The sequence below is a fragment of the Oryctolagus cuniculus genome, chromosome 9 (assembly GCF_051225735.1).
Source record: "Oryctolagus cuniculus isolate XC-2025 breed Fujian yellow rabbit chromosome 9, ASM5122573v1, whole genome shotgun sequence".
NCBI classification, from domain to species: Eukaryota; Metazoa; Chordata; class Mammalia; order Lagomorpha; family Leporidae; genus Oryctolagus; species Oryctolagus cuniculus.
The window spans coordinates 77,879,591-77,903,233 of record NC_142875.1 but is presented as its reverse complement, the minus strand read 5'-3'; the positions used below and the strand labels follow the sequence as shown (position 1 = coordinate 77,903,233).

The following is a 23,643-nucleotide window of genomic DNA, read 5'->3' as shown; positions in this document are numbered from 1 at the left end:
GAAATTTATATTTACTAAATAAAAGTTAAAAAAAAGTACAACATATTTTAAAGTATAAATACATTACCAATGTATTTACATTTATTAAATAAATTTCAATTGAATTAATTTGTTATATTTTAAAAATACTATATATGTACAGCAATGTATACATAAATGACTATAGGAGATTTTACAACATTTTAATTTTATTAAACAAATGTTCTGATATGTTTAATGTAAAAAAAAGAAGTTTAGTTTATAAGTTAAGCATAGTAAGAAATTAACAACAGCAACTAGAAACTAGAAGTTAAGACAATATACTACAATAAAAAATTATGAGGATGAGGATTCCCTCCCTGCAGAATATGGAATTTTCCTTTTAATGTTTTTGGCCTACGGTTGACTGCAGGTTAACTGAAACCCTGGAAAGTAAATTGGGGGATGGAGGTCTACTGAACCTCAGCTGAGTGAATCCTAGTGTTTTCCATTTTAGGAAAACAACAAATTGTTCACGCTAGCATGCTAGGAATGGTAGATTTTATAAAGTGCATAGCCTATGAGAAATATCTGCAAGATAAAAATAGAACAATCCTGAGTCTTTACTATGAAAGCATGCTACTATATCGTGCAGATCCTCAGTGTCGAAGAGCAGAGAAGACCGGGATGTGCACCTCTTTTCTGCTTAGAAAGCAATACAGTGTATCATAGCCATATTTCAGTGGAAGGAGGTGGACCAATAGGACGTACTTTATCTATGTTCTTTACAGAATAAATTACCTGCTTAGGCACTAGCTGGCATAAGATTCGCTGTTCTTTATGTTTCTAAGGATTCAATAATCACAGATTTAGCAACTCTAAATAGCCAGACTTGCTTTTCCATGAAAGGATTCAGGAGATATGCAAAGATGTCTTTGTAGCAAATCTTACACTGTAAGGGCTTATTGTAATCCCTTGAAAAGAAAAGTCACATTCCAAATGACCTCTGGGTGTAGTTTCTTGGCAGGGTGGGTGAATAACCAAAGCCTCAGCATCCAGAGTCTGGACTGCCACAACAGGAAGAGACTCAGGTGCTGCAAATCCTCCCACAGGAAATGGAGAAAGGGGACATAATTTTAACCCTCAGCTAGCAAATGCCCTCTTCCTTCTTTGGGGGCTCTTCATTAAGACCCAAATTAACAAGGCATCACTGGAAATAAGGCACAGTGAGAGTTCCCTGGAACTCCCCAGCCATGCCGGCAGAAAGCCTGCCGTCACAAGAGCAGAGTCACCCTGAAAATCGAGAGGCAGAAGGGGAAAGGTCGTGGTAACCAAATAGGAAGCTCCACGGCCCCTGAAGAGGGAACCGCGTGGACGTCATGAGCAAGGGCTTGCTCACAAACAGGCAGCTCAAGAGCCCCACAGCCATCTTGGACAACTGCAGCTTCCTGCAAAATCTCTCCCATATGGTACAGCATTTGCAATGTGTTTATTTTCTTATGTCAGCCTAAGAAAATCTCAAAAAAAAAAGTACTGAAGGATAAACCCAAGAGGCAAGTGAACAAAGAGGCAGAATGGTGGCAGAACAAGTGTGGACAGCATGAGATCTGTGCCCTTCCGTGCTCAGTGCCTCTGGGTAACAGATTAACAGTAGGCACAAGCCTCCACACTTACCATCAAAAACTCCAGCATCAACTGTTTCCACCCTACAGATACATCTGCAGGCCGTCTGAAGGCAATCTGAAAAGCCATCCCTGCTTGCACATCTCTACCCATTTACTCAAAGCATTCAAGCTTTTCAATTTTAAAATAATCTCACTTCCTTAATACAAAAAAATTACAAAATACTTTATAGGGCATCATATTTCCCATATTGGTTACAGAGTTTATGCAAGACTTCAGTTAAACTGAATTTCCCATATTGCTTATGGAGACCATGGAAGGGCTTAGTGCTTTTTTTTTAAAAAAAGACAAGTGATCTTAAAGGTGATGTCTTATGGACAGCATATAGACCCCAGTACCACCTGGGCAGGGTTACATGGTAGCAGCATGGAGTGCCATGCCTCCATGGCCAAGCATCATTCCACAGCAAAGACTGTAGGGAAATAGCTATGCTCAAAGGCTTATCAAGCCTGAGTCCCTGCCAGGGCTGTCAAAAAAATCTACTCTAACAAACTGCCAATGGGGCAGTTTTCTCTTTTGAACCGAAGCGATTCTAAAGACTCCCAGGGTTCATGAGGCAGCATCTTTGCTCCCACTGGGAACCCAAGCAAAAAGTCTTTATGTTCTTTCTACTTTATCATCCAATTCGTTGCAGGGTTTCACTGCTCCTGCTATGAAGAGAGCACACCACAGCAGAGGAAACACCGCCACAGCCAACTGCATGCTTGACTGAAAAACAGTTGAGTACAACAGTCAGCAGAATGACTGCAGGGGGTAGAGGGAATAAATATATCAGAGAACTTTCAGATGATATTCCTTAGGCAAAGCACTGCCTGGAAAATCCTTTCTCAATACATTTACATCTGTTTGTTGCTTAAACAGTCTTCTGTGGCACAGTGGTTAACAGCAAACTCAGGAGCCAGACTGGTTCAAATCCCAACTTTGCCATTTATAGCTGTGTGGTGCTAAGCATGCATTTATTTATTTATTTGAGAAGCAAAGAGAAAGAGACAGACCTACGGGGAGAGGGAGAGAGGCTGATAGAGCGCTTCCATTGCTAATTCACTCCTCAAATGTCTGCAACAGCTAGAGCTGGGCAAGGTTGAAGTGAGGAGCCAGTTCAATCGAGGTCTCTCAGATGGGTGGCAGATCCCACTTACTTAAGCCATCACCTGCTGCCTCCCAGGCTGTGCATTGTCAGGAAGCTAGAGTCAGGTGCTAGAGCAAGAAATCAAACCCAGGCACTCTGCTAGGCAACCTAGGTGCCTAAACCAGCATCCTAAACAGTAGGCCAAACATCCATGCTTTAGGAATGCCTGTAATAAGTTCTGTGCTTGGTATCCTCATCTGTTACGCTGGGTAATCATTGAACTGTTGTGAAGGTTAAATGTGCTAATACACGCAAAACACTCAGGACAATGCTCAAGAAAGTTTTCAACGTGATTATAGCTTAAGAATACCTTTCACGTGTATTATCATAGTTGATCCCACAAGCACTCTATGAAACAGGCACAATCATTTTATCCATGTTTTATCTATCAATATGATAAGACTCAGTTTTCTAAGAACAATTTGTGGTTGAGACAAGATTTGAATTTTGGTCTTTGGACATTAAATGTGGGATTCTTTCCCACTATACCAATAAACTACAGCAAAATGCCATAATACAATATTGACTGATTCTAGATGAATTCAGAAAGGAAGAAAATGATGGAGAACATCATAGCACCTATGCCAGGAATTCATTCTTGGAATAAATATAATTAAATGATCAATTGATGGCAGACTTTAGCAAAGTAGTAAAAGCCAGTTTTTAGGCACAATGTGTAGAATTTTGAACCACCAAAATTCTGAAATGAAGGGGGAAGAGAAAGATATAAACATGTAATCTTTTTTCTAAATTATATTTTTTATGAAAGTAGGCAAACTCCATCTTGAAAAAACTCAACACATGAAAGTAAAAGAACTACAAGATGGTTGAGTAACTCATCAGAAATGGAACCAGCAAATGACTTATAAGCTCAGATGTGAAGATTACCACTTTATTGCTACCAAGATTGTCAACCCAGCAGTGGGCTTTCCAGTCATTGTCACACTGATGACATTCAAACCACAGCCACCTAAATCTAGAAGTCTCAGAATTTCACTCCTCAGAATCTTTACCCTCATGCAAATTTTATGAGATAGACAGAACACTGGCAAATATAAATGAGCAACTGGAACATATTCCCTTCCACAATGGATTTTCTTTTAAAGCATTTGAATGGAACCCTAGAGGAAGAATTCTTTCATGACTAATACTCTTTCTAGTATTAGCATTCATTTCTAATTCATAGAGTTTGCATGTATTTGCCTTCAAGAACTTGTATGAGTCTTCTATTTAATAAGATCAATCCTTTAGCATATGCATCTAGCTTTGATTTTTATTTTATTTTATTTTATTTTTTTGACAGGCAGAGTGGACAGTGAGAGAGAGAGAGAGACAGAGAGAAAGGTCTTCCTTTTGCCATTTGTTCACCCTCCAATGGCCGCCGCGGCCAGCGCGCCGCACTGTTCTGATGGCAGGAGCCAGGTACTTCTCCTGGTCTCCCATGGGGTGCAGGGCCCAAGGACCTGGGCCATCCTCCACTGCACTCCCGGGCCATAGCAGAGAGCTGGCCTGGAAGAGGCGAACCGGGACAAAATCCGGCGCCCCGACCAGGACTAGAACCCCATGTGCCAGCGCCACAAGGCGGAGGATTAGCCTAGTGAGCCACGGCGCCGGCCTAGCTTTGATTTTAAGATGAACATTACTTAAAAATAATTCAAATTACTCCTCAAAATTTAAAAGGGGCACTTTTATAGAGCCATATTAAAACTAAATTTCAGGAGAGGTAACATGATAAAAGATCTAATCTTAAACAAAAAGACAATGTTATACTGAATGGCAAGAAAATCACACTGTACATATCGTTTTTTTTTTTTTTTTTTAATTCAGCTCAACCTCAGAGTTCTGCCAAATCTTTACAAAAACCCACACAAGTCCTCGAAAGGTAACAGTTCCTTGGGGATCATCTGACCAACTCACACTAAAATGTCAACCCACCTAAGTTAATTGATGTCTAACCCATACCCCTAGAAACTACCCTTTCATGTTAATTCTGAAACCATGTTTTCAAGATGAAGATGTATAATTCTCAAGAAATATGCCTCTTTGAAACCATCCAGATGGAAATATACCATTCCTTAGAAACGTATTTTAAAACCCCTAAAACTTAAATAAATCTCATTAGTGAACACCACTGAGACATATAATCATAAAATATTTAGGTCAAAGAAATGATTTTCCTCTAGAGATTTTCTTCTATTGGTCACAGTTTCTGGCAATATTTCAATCAAGCTTAAGGTTGAAAGACATTTAACAAAACTGAAAACAAATGACTGAAAAGCATTATTAAGTAAAGAGCAACCGAAAGACAGAAATCCCCAAGTAATCACTTAATCTTCTAAAACAGTCTTTTTTAGTTTCTTTATTTCCTTGGTTAATCCTGCCCACTCTAACCCTAGACTGGCTTAACGTCAACAAGTAGCTATGACTTCATGACCCAGCTCCATCAGCAATTTGAGAAAATGTAGGCTTCAGGTACCGATTGCATGCCACCTATACCCTGGGCAACTGGTTCTTGCTTGTAAGGTCGAATGCCCATCGCCACATCTCTCTTACCTGTTTCCCATCCAGCGTGTACAGGCGTTTCACTACTCCCGAGTCCAGCTTGATGGCATCGGTTATATCAGTGAGGACCTGCTCAAAGGAATGAGCTGTTTTCTTGTTCAGCAGAATCCTAACAGCTTTCCGAGGCTTCACTCCGCTTCTGATGATGGTGACCAGCTTGGGCCGAATGAAATCCTTATTCTCCCTCACCTCGGAAGGGCTCCCTTTGGCAGTGGCCAGTGAAGACACCGCCCGGGAAGCAGAGGTGGTCTTGACGTTCACTGACCAGTTGGGGTTCACATTCTTGGTGTACTCCAGTTTCTTGAAGGGCTCTATAGAGCCACAAACATAACTCTCGCCTAAGAAAGAGGAAGATATTTATATTCACACTACAATAAATGCATTTCTTCTTTCCTACTTAGGCTTTGCCTTTCCCTTTCTACTTAGGGGCCATAGCTAGCTGTGACTTTTAAAACAATGGAAGCATAAATCAATAATTAATGAAAAAGATCGATTTCTATCTTCTAATCTGGCTCTGTCAGAAACAGATTGGCATACTGGAGGGAAAAATCATCCCTCTCTTTCTTCATTCTCAAATAGGTAACAGAAACATTGATATACCTAAGTCCCAAACAGGTACAAAACTGAGTTACAACTGCAAAGATTTTTTTGAGATTTATGTATTTTTCTTTAGATTTTATTTATTTGGAAGTATGGGTTACAGAGAGACACAGAGAGAGAGAGAGAGAAAGAGAGAGAGAGAGAGAGAGAGATCTTCTGTCTGCTGCTTCATTCCCTAGATGGCCACAACAGCCAGTGCTGGGCTAGGCCAAAACCTGGAGCCAGGAGCTTCATGTAGGTCTCCCACGTGGGTGGCAGAGTCCCATGCACTTGGGCCATCCTCAGCTACTTTTCCCAGGCCATTAGCAGGGAGCTGGATCATAAATGGAGCATCTGGGAGACAAATCAGCACCCATATGGGATGCTGGTGTCACAGGCAGCAGCTTAACCCACTATGCCAAAATACCACATACATATATATATATAAACTTTTCAGAAAACTTCAAAATTAAAGGAACTTGTATTTTCTATCTGAGATAACTTAAAAACTAAAAAGGCTCAGAATACTGATTTATTAAAAGAGCTATATAATTTATAAATTTGATGAGACTTTATGTTAAACATTTTGTGAAGTCAAGTAAAATTCCAAAAACAAGCAAAATAATTACCTTTCTTTTTCTACATCTGTATAGTACTGACCATGGAGAGCTACACATACTAGAAATTCATACTTGCCTATACATAAAAGGCTTTAAGAGTGTTCAACATACAAGCCCTAGCGTCATAATCTGACTCCAAAATAGAAGTTTTTACTAAAATTACTCAACAGAGAAGCTTTTTAATGAGAATATCCAGATTCTTATGTAGATATGTATCACACACAAAAGAAAGTAACATATGTACCAACAGATGACAAACTGTAAACTGACTGATTATAAATACATTTTTCAGAAAGTTAGCTAAAAGCATTTTCAAATTAAAGACTTCATAGCGGCATTTTCATGTCTTAAGTCTTTGTACCTGAGGGGATAGAAATGCTTACAAAGTCTTCACAATCAGAGGTAAAGGGACCCAGGCCTAATCCAACACAGCTCATTTACTTTTAGATAAATCCTTGTCGTATTTGAAAATTAACAGTGCAAACTAAACATCCAAGGCTACAGGGTAAAACTAGAGTTTTACAAGTTAAAAATAAAAGATATACATGTTATTAATTATTTATTTTGCAAGTGGTTTTGAAATGCACTCTCACATAAACACGTACAAATAAACCATCACCTGCTGCCTTACAGGATCTGCACTGTTGGGGAACTGGTGGGAAACTGGAGATAGGGCCTAGGGCTGAGTATCAAACCTAGGCTCTATGATGTGAGGTTCAGACATCATAGTGGTGTTTTAATCGCAAGGCTAACCTCTCACCCCATGACTACTCTTATTATAATCATAATTGTGAACTAGAGATATGATCTCTGTATTAACACAAAGTTGAATGCATTTTATGATTTTGTGAAAAACAGCTTTTCAATAAAAGTTTCCCCTCAGTATCCACAAGGAATTAGTTCTAGAACCTCACAGTTACCAAAATCTGTGGATGCTCAAATTTTTCATATAAAATGCTGTAGCATTTGCATATAATCTAACTTATACTTCAAATCATCTCTGGATCATTTATAATACCTATTACAGTTGGCGCCATGGCTCAACAGGCTAATCCTAAGCCTAGCGGTGCCGGCACACTGGGTTCTAGTCCCAGTCGGGGCACCAGATTCTGTCCCGGTTGCCCCTCTTCCAGGCCAGCTCTCTGCTGTGGCCAGGGAGTGCAGTGGAGGATGGCCCAAGCGCTTGGGCCCTGCACCCCATGGGAGACCAGGAGAAGCACCTGGCTCCTGCCATCGGATCAGCGCGGTGCGCCGGCCGCGGCGGCCATTGGAGGGTGACCCAATGGCAAAGGAAGACCTTTCTCTCTGTCTCTCTCTCTCTCACTGTCCACTCTGCCTATCAAAAAAAAAAAAAAAAAAACCCTATTACAATATAAATGCTATGTAAATATTTGTTACACTGCATTGTTTAGAGCATAATGACAATAAAAAAATCTGCATTTGTTCAGTAAAGATGCAACTTTTTTTAAAAAATGTTACGGGTCTGAAAGTGATTTAATCTGTGGATGTGGAATCTGTGGATACAGAGGGCTGACTGTAATGTGCTAATCTCCTTGATTATTGTAAATTAACAAATATGATTGTTCTGAATGGGAAGAATACAGAGTCTTGGTTTGGTCAAATAGGTCTGGAGAGCCAGTGTTTAATCTCTTGCGTGGTGGGACAAACAGTTAAGAAATAAATTATAACCCTCTTTAGTGAATCATCTATGGGTTGCATTCAAGTCTTGACATAAGGTATGCATGTTAAGGTTCATTCAAAAATAACAAGACAAAGACTTATAACTACTGAAACATATTTCCTCTTTTATATACTAAACCACCTCAAAAATCTTGTTGTAACTCCTACCATAACAATGAAATAAAAGTGAATATGGCTAAATCAAGATACATTTACACAAAGCAGCCCAACGTTGGTTTTGAAAGTTTTTCATTACTTATCATTAGGTGAAGTTAAAACAAGGATGGGAAGATTGGAAAAATCATAGTTTAAACAAAATGATATAAAAATCTAGGTGTAACTGGAAATTATGACACATAATGACTTACTGGTGTGTTATCACATTGCCAGTCTTGTTTTAGTGTGTTCAAGCCAGAAAAGTCTATGATAACTCTGATCTTCCATTTGGAATTTAATCCCCTGGGTGTCCATGACAGCCCATCAAACTGTAAGAACTGCAGAAGTAGTATCTGTCTGAATTGCTGTGGCATTTACAAAAGCCAAAAATCAATGTTTGCTTTTAGGCAAAGAAAGAGATAAAGAAAATAACAGCTTTTGTTTTTTAAAAAGATAAGGAAATAAAGCATGAAATCGTGTTTGGATAAAAGCAATACCTCCTAAAATGTCAGAATAGGGGTATTTCTTCCCTGCAAGATCTCAACATTTTGAGAAATTTTGAGGATGAAATCATTTTCTGGTAAGCATATTAGATTACATTTAAGAGAGTTAAGAGTGTATCCTTTTGTTTTTGTTTTAAAAAATCACCTGTGGTGCCAGCATTGTGGTACGGCAGGTTAAGCTGCCACCTGTGGCATAGGCATTCCTTAAGGGTAACAGTTCGTGTCCCAGCTGCTCCACTTCCAATCCAAGTCCCTGCTAATTTACCTGGGAAAGCAGTGGAGGATGGCTCAAGTGTTTGGACCCCTGAAACCCACATGGAAGACCCTGAAGAAGTTCCTGGCCCCTGGATTCCCCCTGGGTCAGCCCTGGCTGTTGTGGCCATTTGGGGATGGAAGATACTTCTTTCTCTTTCTCTCTCTCTGTCTCTCCCTCTCTCTAACTCTGCTTTTCAAATAAATACAAATAAATTGTTTTTAAAAATCACCCATGTATTTTTTTTTTTTTTTGACAAGCAGAGTGGACAGTGAGAGAGAGAGACAGACAGAAAGGTCTTCCTTTTTGCCATTGGTTCACCCTCCAATGGCCGACACAGCTGGCACGATCACACTGATCCGAAGCCAGGAGCCAGGTGCTTCTCCTGGTCTCCCATGTAGGTGCAGGGCCCAAGCACTTGGGCCATCCTCCACTGCACTCCCTGGCCACAGCAGAGAGCTGGCCTGGAAGAGGGGCAACCGGGACAGAATCCGGCACCCCGACCGGGACTAGAACCCGGTGTGCTGGTGCCGCAAGGCAGAGGATTAGCCTAGTGAGCCACAGCACCGGCCACCCATGTATTTTTATATATCACATTAACCATCATTATAAAAGCATGGGAATATATTTTCTCAAGATTTATCTTTTAAAAATTTGCAAAATTCAATCCATTTTACCACTAGTTCCTACCATGAACCTAGAATGATTCCACTTAAAATAAATTCTTTGGGCACTAGGAAACTTCTGGTAATGTGGTACCAGTTCTCTGGTTGACTGGGCCTGTCAGCTATGAACATGCTCTACCACAAGATTCATAATTGGGGATTCTAGAACTTTGCCGTATTTCCTCACATTGCTGGAGTTGTTTCATTGCCTAACAGTCGTGACTTACATATTCTAGTTCTGACACTACAGTCTGAAAATAATCTAATCTCCATCCTTCACATTACTAAACCTGGTTAGTGTCCCCTCCAGGATTTTTTTTTTTTTTTTTTTTTTTTTTTTTGGACAGGCAGAGTGGACAGTGAGAGAGAGAGACAGAGAGAAAGGTCTTCCTTTGCCGTTGGGTCACCCTCCAATGGCCGCCGCGGCCGGCACACTGTGCTGATCCGATGGCAGGAGCTAGGTACTTCTCCTGGCCTCCCATGGGGTGCAGGGCCCAAGGACTTGGGCCATCCTCCACTGCACTCCCTGGCCACAGCAGAGAGCTGGCCTGGAAGAGGGGCAACTGGGACAGAATCCGCGCCCCGACCGGGACTAGAACCCGGTGTGCCGGCGCCGCAAGGCGGAGGATTAGCCTAGTGAGCCTCGGCACGGGCCCAGGATTCTTTCAAGAACAAGGCGTGGCATATTCCAAGATATCTTAAGCGAGGGCTATCTGTGCTATATTTCACTTTTCCAGAATATAAACCTTCTTTTTGAGAACTCTGGCAATTCAATTTCATACTGAGTTATGCAAAATTGAGGACTCAGATATATATTGAAACTACTGAAACTTAACTGAATTAAATTATTTGAAAAATTCCTTACAGAATAAAATATGAGACGGTGCCTTCTGGACATTTACATTTTATGAGGCAATTCAAATATGCACAGCAACATGTCATAATCTACCTGGAAGGCACTAGTTTAAGAAGATGATTTTCGCAGTGTTATTAAAGGCAAGAAAAAATATTCCCCAAAAGGTATCACAGGGCATTCTTCCATGGGCGTCTTTCATCGCATCATAATACACAAACATTAGTTTACAGGAAATAAATCTGCTCGTCAGACTTGTGGGAAAGTCTCCATTTCTCAAATTTAAAGCAACAGGAAAATAACAAAAAGGAAAAACACAGTGAGAGATGCAAATTTTTTTAAAAATATAAAACTGATATAACTAGAAACTAAAATAAAAGGGGGGAAAATCCAGGTTCTCTGATATGCAATGCGAGCATCTTAACCACTTAGGCCAGATGCCCTCCCTTCCATGAACATTGTGAAATCGCTGCATATACCCAGGTAGCTGGAGAACAGGAAAAAAAAAGTCTGATTTGAAAGTAAAAGGCTTTAAAAGACTAATTGAAATAACTGGAATTGAGGTGACCCCACAGCTGATCCTGAGAGCAGAGGACCCAAGAGGCATGAAAAGACAGGAAAATGGAGGAGACCATGCTTAAAATGTGGCAAATGGGAAACAGATCACCATTAGTCCACCCTGGGAATTGCTATAGGCAAGATCCACCAACAGGTGCTTTTTCCATGGGCAAAAGTTTAAAGAGAAACAAAATAGTTACATAGCCCCAAAGTTTTCCCCCAAAATATTTATTAATCACAAAGGGGAAAATCATAATGTTAAAGAGAAGTTTCCTGGTAACATCACCTTAGCCAACTGGTAAGCAGGTAAACTGCAATGACATATGGGCTTCAGGGCCTCCTGAAATGTGCCCTGTGAAGCCACAATATCACTTCAGTGGAATTGTTGCCAAAAATGCATTAACATCAATCTAATCACCAGACAAACTCAAATTGAGAGACTTTCTACAAAATAACTGGCTGGTATTCTTCAAACTGTTAGTCACTAAAGACAAGAAACCACGAGAAACAATCTTAACTTGGAAAAAATGAAGAAAATCTAACAACTAAATGCAACGTGAGATTCTAGAACCAAAAATGGACAGGGATGGGAAAAATGATGAAAGTCAAATAAAGCCTGTGGTTTAATCACTGTATTGTACCAAAGGTCACTTCTTAGTTTTCATCACTGTTCTGTGATTGTTTAAGACATTCCATTATGGGGAGCTAGGTGAAGGGCATCCAAGAATCTCCTATCTTTGTGACACCTCTGTAAACTCAAATTAAATCCAAAATAAATGTTAAAGAAATAAAGGAAACAGTATGGGAAAAAAAAGTTAAGTTGAATAGAACCCCAACCTTACCTATTAGGTCAATATACTTCCTATAAAATATTTATTTAATGAAAATATGAAAAGAAAATGAAGAAAAGTTGTTTTGTAATCTCAAAGGACAGAGGGCCTAAGAGGCCCTTGTAAAGCAAGACGTAACTGAAAAGACTGATATAATTGACTATATAATTTTTTGGTAAATCTGCATGATAAAATATACAATATACAAAGTCATTAGATAAAAGGAAATCTAGGACAATAACTTTCAATTATTATCATAAATGGCTAATATTTTTAAAAGAAAAAAATCCTAAAAGTCAATAAAAAGATCCCAACCCTGTAGAACAGTGGCCAAAAGCTATGGAGAGACAATATGTAGAACAAGAAACACAAATGCCTTTTAAATGTATAAAAGGATGAAAGTTATAACTATAACAAGATACATGTTTTTCTTTTCTTAGTAGACTGGAAAATGAAAATGTGTGATAAGACATCATCTTATTTAAAGTGTGGGGAAATAGCCACTCTCAAACATTACTGATTAATCAGACTGCATGCTAGCCACCTAGCTGGAGATGAATTTTGCAGTAGCTATTAAAGTTTCATGCTTGTATCTGTGTGTCCAGAAATATGACTTCTAGGATTTTATGCTAAAGGTATTCTACTTTAACGATAAAACTTGTCTTCAAACAGTACTTTATATTTTGTGTGTCTGTGTGGGTGCAAACTGTTGAAATCTTTACTTAGTATAGAGTTGATCTTCTGTATATAAAGATAATTAAAAATGAATCTTAATGAAGAATAGGTTGGGAGAGGGAGTAGGAGATGGGATGGTTTATGTTTGGGAGGGTACTTATGGGGGGAAGAACCAATATAATCCAGAAGTTGTACTTTTGAAATTTATATTTATTAAATAAAAGTTTTCTGTAAAAAATTTAAAAATAAAGATATTCTCCTATATGAATGGAAAACATATCCGAGGATATTTGCTGCAAATTTTTTTGTAATAACAAAGGATTGGATACAACAATAAAAGACTGGTAAAATAAGTTATGGTACATGTGTATAAAGGAGTATTATTAAGTCAGAAAAAGAACACAATAGTTTCTGACATACTGATATGAGGTAGTCCCTGACATCCACTGTTAAGTGCCCAAAGCATAGCGCAGTACTGTGTGCACATTAAGCTACCTTTTGGGCAAATTATATGTTTATCCTTAACATGCAGTGATAACTCTGAGAGGGTACTCAAAAAACTAGTGCACTGGTTGCCTCCAGGAAGTTTTATGGAAAACATGTTTTGTAGCTATTCAAAAATTAATTTTTTACAATTCAATATAGCAGGGAGAAGTATAGCGGATGCCTGTGAATTGGAGAAAGATAGTATACCCTATTCCAAGGAAACAGGAAAACTGCCGTAAGAGAGAGGTGATCCAGAGCCATTGAAAGAGAGAGATTCTCTAATTATGGGTTTATTTCTGAGCAGTGAATTCTTCAGGGGGACCTCAGAAAAAGTCCTTACAGTGAAACTATGGAGTCAGATCATGTCAAAGGTGGCTTAATGAGGGGTCAGATGTGAATGAGAACCAATGAAGAAGGGCTTGTTTCTAACTGTGGGGATCCAATAAACAAATCGACTTATTTCCATCCCAAAAATGACATGTTTGCATAGTTTTAGTGCTAATACTTAAAGGGAAGGATCCAGCCCTCTCCCATCTACATTCACACAAGATCAGTCAAGGAATTGATCAATCAATCAATATTCAGGATTTACATTACATCTTCCTCCTAAGAGTTCAAAGGGCTTAAGTGCTACACCTTCATTTATCTTCAGCAACACTTATATACTTCTAGCAGAATATAAATGGCACAACAATGGGGGTAAATGAGGCCAAGTCTCAAGGTGAATCGCTTGCAGAAATAGGCCTGCAGCTCAGCTTTCCATATTCAGCATCATGGTTTCTTAAAACATATTAGGGCCACTTCAAAAGCAAATAATTAATAACACCACCTTGATATACTCTTAAATGTGTAGTGTAAATGTCTACATACACACATACATACATAGACACAATTAATTGTATGAAGAATCTTCAAAACGTTCATGGAAAATTGAATTATATGATAAAATTATTTTGTTGCAAATTTTTTGAAACTGTTTATACAAGGGGTCTTCTAAAAGATAAGGGAAATATGTATTATGAAAAAATGAATGCCTAGATTTCAACTTTTTTGTACCAAAATAAAATTATCTTTTAATTCCCTTTTTTCCATGAACATGTTGAGGTGCCCTTGTGCACACACACCCACTCACTATATAGTTTGGGCTTAGAGTCAGCTCAACTAACACACTTGAACTTCACATAGGCATAATTATCAGTACATAACAAAATAGTGAAAGTGACCATGAAACTGTTGTAAATAAAGAAACATCACTATAATTCAGAATTTTTAGTCTGAGATGAAGTAAGAAAGGGCAAACTTCAAAAAAATTACAAATCAAATACACTTGTCATTGCACCCATTAAAAGGATTTAATTTGGAACTCAAACATCATCATATTGGAAGGAGAAATGAAAAGCTAATAACATGCATTGACGTTTACATAAAATTAGTATGTAAAGTGAGAGATGTAGCCTAATGATGAATATGAAGCTATGGTTTGCATTTTAACAGACTAAGCAAAAATGTAATTGGCAAAGAGGCAAATCTAAATGAATTTCCAGCTATTTAAACACTAAATGCAGCTGCATGATGATTGTCAGTGTTATGAATTAGCAAAAAAAAAATCTGTTTAAACTGGAAATTCAAAAAAAATGCAACCAATATATGAACTCACATATTGTACTAAAAAGGTATTTTTTTCTAAAAAAAGTAATTCTTAATATCAGACTGTTCAATCTGCAGCTACTTCACATTGATTAGGGGGGAAAGAAAGCTTTAGGGCAACTGAAAATAGCAAAAGTTTCTGGGAGCAAAATCATTCATTCCTGGAATTAAGTCAAGATCAAAAATAAGTGTTTCCAAAAAGAAGCTAACAAAATAAAATTTCACTTAAATACACTAACTGTAATGGAATGATATAAGGTTTATAGTTAACTTTGCCCTAAAATGTCCACCACTCTACTATATGAAAAAATAACCCAGTGCATTAAAATAAGCAGCAGAGCACCTTTTACAGAGGTATAATTCATAGCACATGGCATACTTCTTGCTATTCGTCTTTGAGCAGATTATTAAAGATACTATGCCTCTCTTCATCTTAGTATAAGGATCATTGTGAGAACCAAACATATCCATGTACACAAGGAACACCAGTCCGCGCATGCTCTGTGACTGGGAGCTATCATTATCTTCAGTAAGGACATCATCTCTCAGAGCAAGCAAAAATTCATAGTAAAAAAAAAAAAAAAAAGAAAGAAAATACACAAAGAGAAAAATGGTGAAAAGCATGCCACAATTTTGGTAGTCCTTAGATTTCCAAGGAGTACTGTTTTCTGCAACTTCCCATTCCCTCTGCTTGGTGGAGGGAATCACATGAGTATCTGTGGCCACTTCTTAGTAAAGATCAATACAAGGTGGGAAACTGGTTGAAGTATGCAGGCCCCCTGGATTCTGCACAAGTGACTCCAGAACAGAGTGAAATGTTAGCTCCCCAGCAGTTTTGGGTTGTGCTTTCAGCTCTTGTCAGATTTTATGGACAGTCCTATCAGCCCTCAGTGGCATGGCTTGGTTCCTGGTCATGCACCTGACTTTGTGTTTGATCTTTAGATGCCCTAGAATATAGTTCCAAACATTTAATTTATCCTTGTATTTTCCAAGGTCAGGCAAAGGACAGGACACAAAAATCAAAGCTGATGCAGAAAGATGTCAGGTTCATTCTTCCCCTTTAATTTACTGGAAGTTCCAACCTCTGAATAGAAGGAAAAAGGCCAAGTCTGCAGGCATCTTGGCAGAATGACAAGTTACCAAAAAGAGATGTGAATTCCCACAAAATAAACACACCAAGCTCAGGCTCCTCCACACCCTCTGGAGTCCAATCCTACTGTGACCCATCTGGCATTCCTGCCAAGGGATAAGGGATGGGGAGAAGCCCTCAGCCTTGAATCACATACAACTTCTAGTTACAAAGGAAGTTAAGAGGGTTCTGCTAGTGTATAGTCAGTGCTACCTGCACAAGAGAAGACAGGAATTATGTGGCATCCTCCAGGGCCCAGCTGGATAACAGGACCTGGGCAAATATTGCTAAAGTAAAGATGAACTCAGGGCAAAAATCAAGCTCCTTGAACTTGACCTTGTTTTTCCACTTTCCTTTGTGCCATCCACTCCTTCACCAGGCCCTTAATCTCAGAAATCCCAAAGAAGATCTGCTATCTTCATCCACATCCTAGCATACTTTTAATGACAGTTATTTCTCTCCAAGTCATTTTAATTTGATTATGATTTCTAAGCAACGAGAGGCTTGATGCCTTGTTCAAACAGGACTGGTTCTGGGGCAAGGGCAGCACGGAGCAGGTGGATTCTATTGCTCTCACGAGATACCAGGCTTTATCTGTTGATTTAACAGTCCTACTTCCACATGGAATATCTGAAACAGACAATTACTGTTAACCTAAACTGGACTTTAAAAATAATCCTTTAAATTTAAAAAGAAGGGTCACAGTGGAAGAGCTGTCAGAAAACCTCATTCTTGGTCTAGTATCACCACTAACTCCATAACCATACACATGTCATTGGAATTTTCTGGGCCTCAGTCTCCAATGATAAAATTAATGGGTTTGATAGCAATCCAAGGTTCCTTTCAACTCTAACATTTCATGATCCATTAGTTATTTTCAGTTCAAGAACATCTTGATAGCAAAAATTCAATTTGCATGCAGAAATGAAGTATGAGATTGAAGATATAAAAATGAACTTTCAAAAGTAATGTAGCATGCATGTGAGAAAGAAGACAAAATGTTATAAGAATTATATTGTTCTAATCTACCTGACCCAATGCCATTCATTTTCTGTTTGGTAGTTTTTACTCCACAATACAGAAAATTCTAATAGATCCTGGCCAAAAGGCTGAGGTCAGTAAGAGAAGGCTAGAACCATTTGGAAATGGGGAAGGGGCTGCTGCAGGCTATGCTGGGGTTCTCTCAAGTGCTCACCTTCCACCAGTTGGTCCAGGCTAGAAACCTTCTTCAGCCCATCAATGGTGTAGATCGTTCTCACTCCCTGGGGCAAATTCACGTTATCTGACAGAGTTCGGGTCAAGTCAGCCAGCAGGGCCTCAAAAGATCGGAACCGGTCTGGGGAGATGGCATACACAATCCCTTTGAAGTAGCGATCTCCATTTCGATAGAAGCGAACTTTCTTGGCCTTCTTCTCCGAGCTGAGTGTCTGCAGTGTGCGGGTTCGGTAGAAGCTGCAGTGGGCGCTGTGCGTTGGGCTGGGCAGGCCGTTCACGCGGGACCCGCGGCTGTACCTCTGCGCCTTGTCCCGCTCGTCGAAATGCTCCAGCTCCATGTCTCTGCCAAACGACATGATGGGCTGAACGTGGCACCTGTGAGCCCCAGAAAACAAATGCAGACACAAAGGTTGGTGTTATTTGAAGGTCATGATTTGAAAGGCTCTCTTGAGAGCAGCTTGGTGGAACTACTGCTATAACAGATACTAAGCCAGGGTACTTCAAAACATTCATTGACAAGTGTAATGAAAAATATCAATTTATTTTGGGGCAAAACGGTTTTTTCATAATATACGGAAAATGCATATTGTGAAAAAATTACGTGTAGATTTCAGTATTTTTACACCAAAAAGACTATTTTAATCTCATTTTCCCTGAAATTTTTTAAAGATTTATTTTATTTATTTGAAAGAGTTACAGAGAGAGGTAGATAGAGAGAGAGATCTTCTATCTTGTGGCTCACTCCCCAAATGGCCGCAATGGCCCCAGCTGAGCTGATCCAAAGCCAGGAGCCAGGAGCTTCTTCCAGGTCTCTCACATGTGTACCGGGGCCCAAGCACTTGGGCCATCTTCCACTGCTTTCCCAAGAGCATTAGCAGGGAGCTGGATTGGAAGTGGAGCAGCTGGGACTCGAACAAGCGCCCTCATGGGATGCTTTAACACGCTGCACTACAGCACCCGCCCCACCATAAACTTTTCAAAGTACTTTTAATATGAGTTAGAAAGAAGACAACCAAGAAACAGAAGAGTAGACCCCAGTGTAAATAGCTTATTGTTAAGAACCACCGTTTTCTTAGAAACAGCTCCTAGATAGTGACTACGTACAACTTATCAGGCTTTGAACAGCTATTATGTCCAATAGCCACAACAACTTTTAAAACCATTATTATGCCTATTTACAGGTGAAGAAACAGAGACAGTGAAAGATTTTGCCAAGACAGAAGTGCTTGCACCAGGAACTCCAGCCCTGGTGTGCAGGACTCCTAAAGCTCCCTGCTGTGCAGTGTGTTCATCCTGCTAAGGGGTAGATCATAGGCACTTATATCCTTGTACAGCTAAAGATAAGTGGACATGCGAGGCAAGGGAACAGGGGAGCAGGGAGCAGGCAGCACGTAGCAGTCAGATCCTAAGAGTGTGAAGTAGTGTTTGTGTTCTCCATGGACAGATGGAGAGCAAATTAAATCAATTTGTAGGTTCTCCCAACTTAAAGGTTTTCCAACATGCTCACATATTCAAAAGCAGATTCACCAAAACTCATTAACTTACATTTAGTGCTTCAGATAATTGGGGCTGAAAAAAAAGGAGACAAAGGGAGGAGGGTGGAAGAGGAGGTGGGAAAGGAGGTGAAATAGGAGAGGAAGAACAACAGCAACAACCAGCTAAACACAGTTACTTCTTCTTCGGAAGGTTTGAATGCAGAAACCTAGGGTAAAGCTGTGGATCCAGACTTGACCCTACAGGCCGCTGGGAAATCTACTTGATGGACATCTTTGAACTTCAATTTCCTCAACCACAAAATAGGCAAGAGAATGCTACCTAACGCATAGTAGGTATTAACTGTTAAATAAGTTAATGGATTTAGGGTAGTGTCTGGCATATGATGTCTTAATTTTTTCTTTTTACTAATAAAGTCTTTTTTTGTTTTGTTTTGTTTTGTTTCTGACCCCAGCACAGACACAACTAATAGGAAAAAGGAGGTGTCTGCTGAGGCCTGATCTCCATCTCCTGACCTTCTCAAAGGGACATCTGTGACTGCCCCCCCCCCAACACATTTTACTTTCTATGGGACTTTGCTATCAATGAGCTACCTGGGGGATCAATTCATCCTTGCTAAGGGATTGGTTGATAAAGGCTCATGGTATTACCACTTGCAGAGGGACCACACTTTATAGAAGGTGACAAAAACCTCAGTGTTCAAAGGAAAGACATTTTAATAACAAAATTCCAGTCACATTGAAATAGACTATATGGGAAAAAAATGTGAGACAAGAACCTTACAAGTACTTCTCATGTCCCACCATGCAGATAACAACACCTTTCTGAAAGTCAGCCAAAGGTCACCACAAGTACTGCTCAGTCTCCTTGGCCTTTCCTTGACCCTCAGTAAACTGACTGCTGATCCATTCAGAGTGGCACCACATTCATGCTCAAAACAAACCTAGAGATTTCATGCTCCCAAAATGAAAAAAGAGGAAGAAGGCAATATCTATGCAATATCTACGATGTACCTGACATTCTGAAGGGCCTTCCAAAAGTCTATGGAAAAAGACATTAAAATATGTTTATCTTTGTGCATACCTTTCTTAAATCCATGCATCATTTTTCATATATGCATTTCCATGGGCTTTTTGAAGTACACTCCTTATTATTCAGCAATGAGTTGTGTAATATGCTAAAAAAAAGTCTCTTCTAAACCTTAGAATAATCCAACTATGTAGGGATGAGTACGAAGACTGGAAGTGGGTGTGGGGTTTATCCAGGTTCCCAAAGTTACATTGAAGAAGTTGGGATTTGACTACAGGTTTGGTGCTCTCTAGCCTTATGCTCCTCTGAGACTGGCCTCTTACTGGCATAAAAGCAGAATTTTTAAAGTGCTCCTTTCTAAGGAGCTTGGCAGTCTTGGGTAGACCCCATAACCAATCAAGACTTTGTGTATATTCAGAGGAATGAGTTGCCACCAGGCCTCTTAATATCCTCAACAGCTTGTGATTCTAAAGCTGACCTGGCTGAGATGCCTGGAGGTGCAGGTGGCAATGATTTAAACCTGGATTATGATGAATTCAGTGTAGCTTTTCTTCCAAATATGAAACTACTTCATGCCTTTTAATAACTCATAATAGCTTAAATTTGCATTTTTCCAGGAAATTTACACCATATATTGATAGCTATGAACTAGTTTCATTGATTTTGAAGTTGAGTAACATTAAAGCAACTAGCAGTTAATATCCAATCCTGTGGGCATTACTTTGTAAGACAATGAGCATTTCACCCATGATATTGGTAGCTACTTCTACTTTTTTTATTCATATGCTTTTAAAATGAGTTCTCTGGTCTTCCCAAAGGGCTGGGTGTCTTGGGGATGACAGGGAAGATACTGCCAGTACTTAGGCCAACTCACCAAACTCTGCAAAACTTACTCTAAAGGCCAAACTGGCTTTTGATTTTATTTTTTTAAAGCCAGTGATCATTCTTCCAACTGTCAGAGTTTCCTCCCAAATTGATATAAACTAAAAGAAAACAAGCAGAGCCACAGCAAAGGGTAGTGCAGTTGCGTCATCAGACGAGTGCCAAGGTCAAGGCCAAATAATTTGGCAACTGTTTGAATGCCCTAGAGGAAAGGGGCTTTTTGGAACAAGAACTCCAAAACAAATGAAAACCAAAAAGAGAGAGATCAATTTACAGTAGTGATAAGTTTATTTTATTTGCTAATTTTCTCAAAGAGGATCATGGGACATCATCTTCCAGGACAGCAATCACATCTTTCACTTCCCATCACTGAGCCTGCCCAGAATGGGCAATGCTGTTGTTAACAAAGAAGGATCACCCTCAAAGTAAAATCATTGTCAAGGCTACAGCTACCACTACACTCTGGGCTGCTCTCGTCAGCATGTGAAGCACCAGAATAGCTCTTTCCCTTGCCTTGGCTGTCTCAGCAATTCAGCTGGCTTAGCCACACAGGGGGACCATGAATTTCTGAAAAAAGACACCAGGCATGCTCAGGTTCACACTTCCTGCATGGGAGGCCTGCTAGAACCCACAGCCCTGTGATCAGAGACCATAGGTGGCTAAGGACCTGGGGACACATGTGCATTGGCACCAAGGGGGTAACCACAGTCTCTTGACCACAGGAACATCAGGAAGCGAAGTTCTGGGGTGAGGGTGACTGGCTCTTATCAGAGATTTTTCTATAAATATTGCCCTGCCAAGAAACTAGCATCCTTGTTTGTTCTCTGTGGGATTTCTCACCATTTTGAGGCATTCCTGTGTTCCTGCTTCTCTAGATGAGCACATGAGTTCCTGTTTCAGAAATTTACGGGCACACACACCAAGAAAGGATTTGGCATTAATGCTATAACGTTTAAAAAGATGCTGGACCTGGACTTTCCCAGGCATAGCATTCAGGTGGATGGACAGGGGTGGAATAAAAGGCACACGCATACCTCCTGAGCGCATGCACCACCATGGAGCTAGCCATCACTGGGTGTGTGCTTATCTTTTATAATTTGTCTACATATGGCCTCTCTTACAATCCCTTCTGACCCGCATTCATGCGACATCTCATACTTACAATGCTGTCCTAGTTTCCTTCCCCACCGAAAGGTGATATATTTAGGAGCAGTTATAAAGCATATTCAGGGAACACCCTGCGTGTGGCAGCTGAACGCGTGTGCATTGTAAACTGGGCACACATGCACAGGTGCGGCAGAGAGGGAACCCGTTTGAATGAAAGCTTTCATCCGCTCCATCACCGACAAGCATCTCCTTGCCAAACCAGCATCGATTCCGCGCAAACCTGGGCTTTTAAAACCAGCCTCTTTTGTGGGGCAATGCGGGGCTGTGCCTGCACTCCCGCTAGGAGGAAAATGCCATTTCCTCTCCGCATGCTTTTAGCACTGCAGGTACTAATTTGTACATGAGGCAGCCTTGCTGTCCCCGTAGGAACTTGAGACCCGACAAAAGCACTTGCTACACCCACACGCAGTCACCACCACGCTCGAGACGCCCCCACCATCAGGCGCACACCACCCTCCCGGGCACACGGGAAAAGCACACACAATAAGAGGCCTGGCCCGGCCACTCCTTGCAGGCGCAGACCTGGTCCTCGCTCCGCAGCCAGTTCTGACAATGACAAGCCCCTCTCCCAGCTCCTCCGCCCCGGCTCTCTCCCTCGCCGCTAACAGCGCGACTTGAAACCTGCGGGCCCGCTCGCCTCACTCGCGGTTTAAAGCCCGGTGGCACCAGACAAAAGAGGCAGGTGCCAGCAGCCCTGGGGCCGCCCGCACACAACACCCCCGGCCCGGGCCAGGCTGGCCAGGGCACAGCCGCCGCCTTTCGAGGAACCGCGGGCGTGGCGGCCACGGCCAGTCCGAGTGCCCGACCTGCCCTCCGCGCCCCGCGGCTGCGGGCGGAGCGGACTCTGCGGGGGCCCCAGGCGACCCTCCCCGCAGCGCCCTTTCCCAGCGAAGGCAAACCACGCACCGGTCCGCAGAGAGCTGCCGCCGTGGGTCTTTGTGGCCGCGCTGGGGGCCGCCTTCTGGTGCTGTCCTCGCCGGGCTGGGCGCGGCCGGGGCTGTGGGGCTGGGGCGGGGGGCGGCAGCGGGGGCGGGCTGGGCGGCAGCGGCTGCGGGAGCGGGGGCGTCTGGGCTGCGGTGGCCGCTAGTGCAGGGATGCGCCTTGGCCCGTCCTCATTGAAATGCGGCGCTTCGCACAGCCTCACTCCAGCCTCTCTCTCCTGAGGAGGGCGGCGGCGGCGGCGGCGGGCGCGCTCCCTTTTCTTGTGTCTCACTCGCTCACACGCCCTCCCTCTTCGTTCCGTCTCCTCCTCCGCGTGCGCGCCCCGTCCCCCGCCCTTCTTGGCAGGGCGCACCCACCACGGCTGCGCCCCGGGTTCTCCTCCTTCTCCTCTCCCGCCTCAGGGACCTCAGCGCCTCAGGCTTGCCTAAACCCCCAAACCTCCCCAGTTCCCAGACGCAATGGGGGCAGTTGGCTTGGTGGCCCTAGGACGGAGGAAGAGAAGACAGCCAGGGATAGGGCTGACCCAGGAAGTGTGCAGAGTAGATAGGTGAGGTGACCCAGAGGTGAGACCCTCTCAGAGGGAGCAAGTTCCTGCTGTCTTCACATCCACACCATTTGATGCCTCATGGCTTGACGCCTTTCCTAGCATTCTGGAAGCTAGTGGGATCCCCCACCTTCTTGTCACTTCTTGACCAGGCTGCATCCACACAGCCGGAGGACCGACCAGGACCCTCCCAAGCTATGCACTCTGGTGTTGCCCTCGGACCCTTAATAGGGAAGGGCCAGATCGCCTTATGCATCCCACCTGTCAACTCCACCTGACCCCAAAATGTGAGTCACCCTTGAAAGAGTGATCTGTGCTTAGAGCTGAATATGTCACAATAAGCCCTTGATCATTTAAGGGTCAGGTTTCCTCACTGGACACTTTGTGGCTGCCAGGACTGGCGG

At 41.6% G+C, this 23,643-nt stretch overlaps 1 protein-coding gene across 3 annotated transcripts in view; it reads right to left on the bottom strand.

Moving 5' to 3' along the window:
• The window catches only part of DCLK1 (doublecortin like kinase 1), a 391,925-nt gene extending 368,493 nt beyond the window's left edge, over positions 1 to 23,432 (bottom strand). For all 3 annotated transcript variants that reach the window (XM_008273546.5, XM_008273545.5, XM_008273547.5), the window contains exons 1-3: positions 22,660 to 23,432; positions 17,162 to 17,556; positions 5,324 to 5,670 (exon numbers count right to left, since the gene is read on the bottom strand). In XM_008273546.5, coding sequence (XP_008271768.3) covers positions 5,324 to 5,670; positions 17,162 to 17,537 — 723 coding nt within the window. In that variant the 5' untranslated portion in view covers positions 17,538 to 17,556; positions 22,660 to 23,432. The remainder of the gene's footprint in view (positions 1 to 5,323; positions 5,671 to 17,161; positions 17,557 to 22,659) is intronic.
• Between the last annotated feature and the right edge of the window lie 211 nt (positions 23,433 to 23,643).